The sequence below is a fragment of the Grammomys surdaster genome, unplaced genomic scaffold (genome assembly GCF_004785775.1).
Source record: "Grammomys surdaster isolate TR1022 unplaced genomic scaffold, NIH_TR_1.0 479, whole genome shotgun sequence".
Lineage (NCBI taxonomy): Eukaryota > Metazoa > Chordata > Mammalia > Rodentia > Muridae > Grammomys > Grammomys surdaster.
This window is the reverse complement of record NW_021604898.1, coordinates 76,602-82,101: the sequence shown is the minus strand read 5'-3', so window position 1 is coordinate 82,101 and position 5,500 is coordinate 76,602. Positions and strand designations below refer to the sequence as shown.

Genomic DNA, 5,500 nt, shown 5'->3' with positions numbered 1-5,500 from the left:
CTGGACTGGACTGTTGGTACTGATTCATGTTTGATATTTTAGACCGGACTGCTTATACCCTGACAACAAAGATTGGAATGCCCCAAAGAACTAGTTCTAAACAGGTCCACATCCCCCTTGTCCTAGTAAACATCTTTCTCTCCAACCACTGGTCAGTGGGCTAGAAGGGAGATTGAAGTATTTAAGAATCCTCCTTACTAAAGTAGGTTTTGAAAAATCTAAGCCTACATTTCTGAGTACTCAATATTTCACTCTCATTTCCTTTTGTTCCTTGATTTCTCATGAAAGTACATGTAATATTGGTCTTCCTGAGCCTGACTAATATTTTAAGGGGGTTTTCTTCATTCATTTTTCCACAACATTTTCAGATCAGATGATATTTGAAGGATTGTAGTGGCTATATTTGAGAAGCAATAGAAAACTGCTGGATCAATGTGGGTAAAGCTTATAATGATTTTGCAAAGAGTTTCAGTTCCCAGCAAGCAGATAAGGTGGCTCGTGAGTCCATGTAATTTCAGTTACAGAGGTCCAGCATGCTCTTCTTGCAACTATGAGCAACAGGTAATATATGTGATGCCTATACTAACACTGAGACACATATACTTAAAATAAAATTTTAAATGATAAAACGAATCTCATGCTGTAAAGGATGGGTCAGTAGTTAAGAGTATTGATTGATATTCCAGAAAATGCAGATTTTAATTCCACTATACAATACTGACACACAAACAGGTACATGGTTTAATGCCATCTTGTGACCATTGCAGGCTCTTTATACATGTGGTACACAGACAAATATGCAGGAAAAATTCACAAACACATAAAAATAAAGGCATACACACATGTATATATTAGTATGTATATAAATATGTGTGTTTATGTCTGTGTGTATAATTGTGTTTATGTCTGTATGTTCATCTGAGAGAGAAACAGACAGAGAGAAAAACAGATACAGAGAGACAGATAGGTCAATAAATCATTTTTTGAGTTTACAGACTATAGATAAGGACTGGTCCCCATGTATTTTTTATGTTCTCCTACATTTTGTGTAATATTTTATAATAATTTGAATATTATGATGATTCTATGTATTTGAAAAATTGCTCATTATTGGATAATAAATGCTGTAAAAAACAAACTGTATGATAAAATACCTAGTAATCAAAACCCATGTCAATAGGAGTCATTTAAAAGATGATTGATATTTTCAAATTGCAGCCTTAGTGTTCAACAATTGATAAAAGAATATGGCAATATATAAGACAGACAACCATGTCTCATGCAGTATTTGGAGGGAGCTATCTCTTACCACAGAAGGGTAAAAACAATCGAAAATTATACTTGATATTGCTGATGAGAATAAAGGGACAAAATATGGGAAAGCATATTTCTAGAAATATAAATACACTTACTCGCCAAACCACTGAAGCTTTGGAATAGGTTGTAAAGATTATGCGTATAGAAGAGATTGTATAAGAGATGATAAATGTGCACACCAGGATAAGAATAGTTTGGGTGGCTCTGTCCTCAGGAGAGACTTTCAGAAAGTGTTGAGCACTATGGATATGCTTGACTTGTCTCTTATGCCTGTAGAGGATACTCACCATAGAGGCACTTGAGCAGGCCATGAGACACAGACATAGGGCATCACAGAAGCACAATAAGAACATATATAGTGCAGTTGTCAGATTGCTGGGAGCATACCATGAGCAGTACCCATAACTATTCATGCTTGTCATATTTTTGCTGTAAGTGGGGACTGTCACTTTTACTGGAGTCATGATGTTTAGAAGCAAATGCACAAGCCAACTGACTGAGCAGGAGGAACCAATGTACTTGATGGCTCTGTGTTTAAGCATCATCCTCCTGGAGTTGCTGGGGCTGATTGTGATTGCTTGGAAGCAACTCAATAGGCACATTGCATAAACTGACATCCCCCTTGTTATTCGGTAAATATACATTATCACTTTGCATCCAATATCATCCAGGAAGTCTTTAAGTCCAAAATCCGACAGTGTCTGTGGAATGCCTTTTGAGATGATGGACAAGCAGTTGGATAAAGTCAAGTGCTCTATAATCAGGTCTTTGGGCATTAAATGCTTCCCAGTGAATATCAAAATGACATAATAAAATAGTATTGAGGAATTGCCAAGCATTCCCACTGTAATCTGGGAGAAGAGGAATATTCCCATTGGCAAGTTTTCAGGAGTCATTTTCATATTAAAAGGATAAATGAATTTATTATAGTCAATATACCCTGGAAATTAAGTTTGCACTGTTTCATGAAGTTAGCTTGAATAAAACATTTATAATTTCACTGCATTTGTATAGCTATGTCACTGAAAAGAATACTTAATATTTTTCATTATAAAAGTAGATATTTCTATATTATTACAATGAAAAATATAGCATATTTTTCTAAAGTTTAAAATTTTTAACGGATGTGGTGGTGTACACATTGATCCTATGACTTAAAACACAGAGGCAGGCAGATATGAATCTAAAACTAATCTGGTCTACAGAGGCCATTCTAGCACAGTCATGGCTATATATAGAGAATGACATTCTCAAAAAATAAAAAAGTAAAAAACCAAAAAAGACTAATGTTTTCATTGATTTTGACTAAATATAATAATTTTGAATCAATTTTCAAGAAAGAATTTTTAAAGCATGCCATTATTTCTAAAATTCACATGAAGCTGAGTTCAATTTTCATCAAGAGAAACAACAGAAAATATTTGAAAATCATATTAACAATGGGTGATTGAATATTCATAATATTTAAGTAATATTTTCTTTTAAAATTTGTCTTGTTTTTAATGATGTGTGTATTGAGGAGGTTGCATGTGAGTGTGAATGCAAGCAGAGACCAGAGGCTTAAGATGCGTTCTCCTATAGCTGTATTAGTAGACAATTGTGAACCACTGGCAGGAGCTAGGAAATAAACTCATATTCAAAAGTAATACCAGTACACACTCTTAACCACTGACTCATTTCTCTACCCTAAAAAGAATATTTATAATTAAATCTAAAGATATGGTCCCATAGTCTAGTGGAAAGAAGCACACCCAAATATATGTGGACCACACCCAGCATATTTAATTTTTTTAAAGGACACTAAAGGTGGGTGGACCTAGAATTAGGGGCAGAACTTGGAGTAGTTAGTTGAGGGGTAGATATCATCAAAAACTAAATTGTGCCAAATTCTCAATGAATTAATAAACATTAATATAAAACAAATGAAATGGGTTCATGATTTGAATGAAGTTCCTCTAGACAATACAGAAGTCTCCAAAATGTCTGTAAAATGAGGCTCCATGTCACCAATAATTAAGGGACTACAGTGACAGGGAGCAAATCAAACTTCCAAGGAGGGATCTTCATATACAATATAAAAAGGTATTGAAAATTGCATAAATAAAGGCAAAAGCTTAAATGCTGGGCATGGGGAGAAATAAGAACCATAATGAAGACTTTGTACAAATTAAAGTGTTGTAGAACTTATACATGCTATTTTCTTAACAAAATTGAAAAAACAATTACCAACCTCCAATCTTAGTGTTACTGCATTTCTAACATATTGGGTCATCAAATCTTGTTACCAATAATGGCAAATTCTGGACAAGGATCTAGGCACATGAGAAAATAAAAAGTCACATAGGAAATGACCAATGTTGAGTAAGGATATCATGAGTCTGGTTTTCCCTGTCATTGCCCTCCAGAGTCTCAGCAGTTCTCAGGAAGAATTTCCAAAGATACAATCATTTCTTACTTGAATATTTGGTATGACTAGGGGCTCAGACCTTCTGATCCTGAGTAAATTTATATAAAATTGATATCCATATGCAGACATACTGCATTGTTTCTATATCTCCTCACCTTCCATAACAATTAATGTTAAATTATTTTAAACCTGAAGTGTTAAAACACTCATAGGAATATTTTAGTAATATAAGATACAGAGAGGCAACAGAACACAATAGCACAGGAAATGCACCAAGAATTAATGTGTAACTGCATTGGCAATTTATGCACATTAAAGTAAACTACCAGCCAAGTAGACATATAATCTACTTAGTGGAAGGAAAATCATTGACTTCTGTATTTCACCCAGGAGCTTCAAACATAGAACGTATAAAGGAAAATAAAGATTAAGTGTTCCACAAACTTCTCAGTCAACAAAGAAGTTAATGAATTGAGTAAGTATTTCCTTAATATGAAGCACAAATGTGCAGTAAATGGTTTTTTAAAGTGTTCAGTACATTTAGCTCTCAGGGAAATGTATACAACAAATACTTTGAGACTTCATCACATGCCTTAGAATAATTAACATTAAGAGAGTAACCAATGAGAAATGTTGACAATGATGTGTCAAAATTCTCATTTTATATTGGTAGGAGGATAAAATACTACATATATTATAGAAATAAAGACACAGAGTTCTCAAATCACTAAAATAGTGTTACAATATAACACAGCTATATAATTTTGTCCTTATACCTAAAAGATACTGTGTCCTAAAACAGAGATGCATCCATGTAAAATGTTGCATTTTTCACAATAGCAAGGAAATGATATCTATCCTAGATGTACATGGGAAAATAACAGAAGAGTGTAATTCATATACAGTGGAATTTTGTTCATCCGTGAAGGAAAATAAAGTCATATAATCTTTAGAAACTAGATAGACTAGCAAAGAATTCAGCAAGGTGACACAGACTCAGGGCAAAACATGTTCTTTATCAAACAAAGACATAGATCACAATGTTCATATGTATATAAGTGTAGAGAAAAGTGGTTTGGGATACAAAACCAGAAGAAATCAAAGGTAAGGGGAAGATAGGTGTTGAGGAATCAAGAGGAGGTAATAGGACAATGTGTCAATAAACTGAAAAGTATTATAAAGGCTATGGAGAGAGGTAAGAGTAAGAGGTAAGTTGTCTAGAGAATGAAGAGAAAAATGAAAGAAGAGGCTCAGAAATAAATTTGTTTGAAAATGTCATAATGAAGCCAAATACTACGTATAATAATTAAAAATTTAAAAACAAATCAAATTTTAAAAAGATTTTGTTTTCATAGCAAATTTTTCTGTTTAATAATGATAATTCTTATAATCAATGTACAGTTACAATCTCATGCACAATACTTAAAATTGCCATGGTCAAGCTTGTCTCATTTCTCTTTTATAAGAATTTTATTGTACTAGAAGTATTGGGGATCAAACCCAGAGTCTAATGAATGAAACATGAGTACTCTGCCACGGAGCTACAGTCCTGCTCTCTTTGTATGTTCATCAACATGTCAAGTTGTAGAAGAATATTTGGCATCATTATGTCTGGTAATATAGTGGCCGTGTTGTCATTTTATGTATGGAAATATTTAAGGGAAAAAATTTTGTTTGTATCCCTGAAGTTTTCTTTGAAGAACATGACATAAATGGCTGTTCCTATGCACTCTATAGAATTCATTTTAAATTGTAATAATTTCCTTCCTAAAATAA

The 5,500-nt window shown here is 33.3% G+C and overlaps 1 protein-coding gene across 1 annotated transcript; it reads right to left on the bottom strand.

Moving 5' to 3' along the window:
* Positions 1-1,298: 1,298 nt before the first annotated feature.
* On the bottom strand, positions 1,299-2,263 carry LOC114632983 (vomeronasal type-1 receptor 3-like). The gene has a single exon (XM_028781585.1). The coding sequence runs from the start codon at positions 2,217-2,219 to the stop codon at positions 1,299-1,301; it is 921 nt and encodes a 306-aa protein (XP_028637418.1). The 5' UTR covers positions 2,220-2,263.
* Between the last annotated feature and the right edge of the window lie 3,237 nt (positions 2,264-5,500).

What these genes read in the sequence shown, in the direction of transcription:
- LOC114632983 (XM_028781585.1), bottom strand. Translation starts at nt 2,219, where the DNA reads ATGAAAATGACTCCTGAAAACTTGCCAATGGGAATATTCCTCTTCTCC.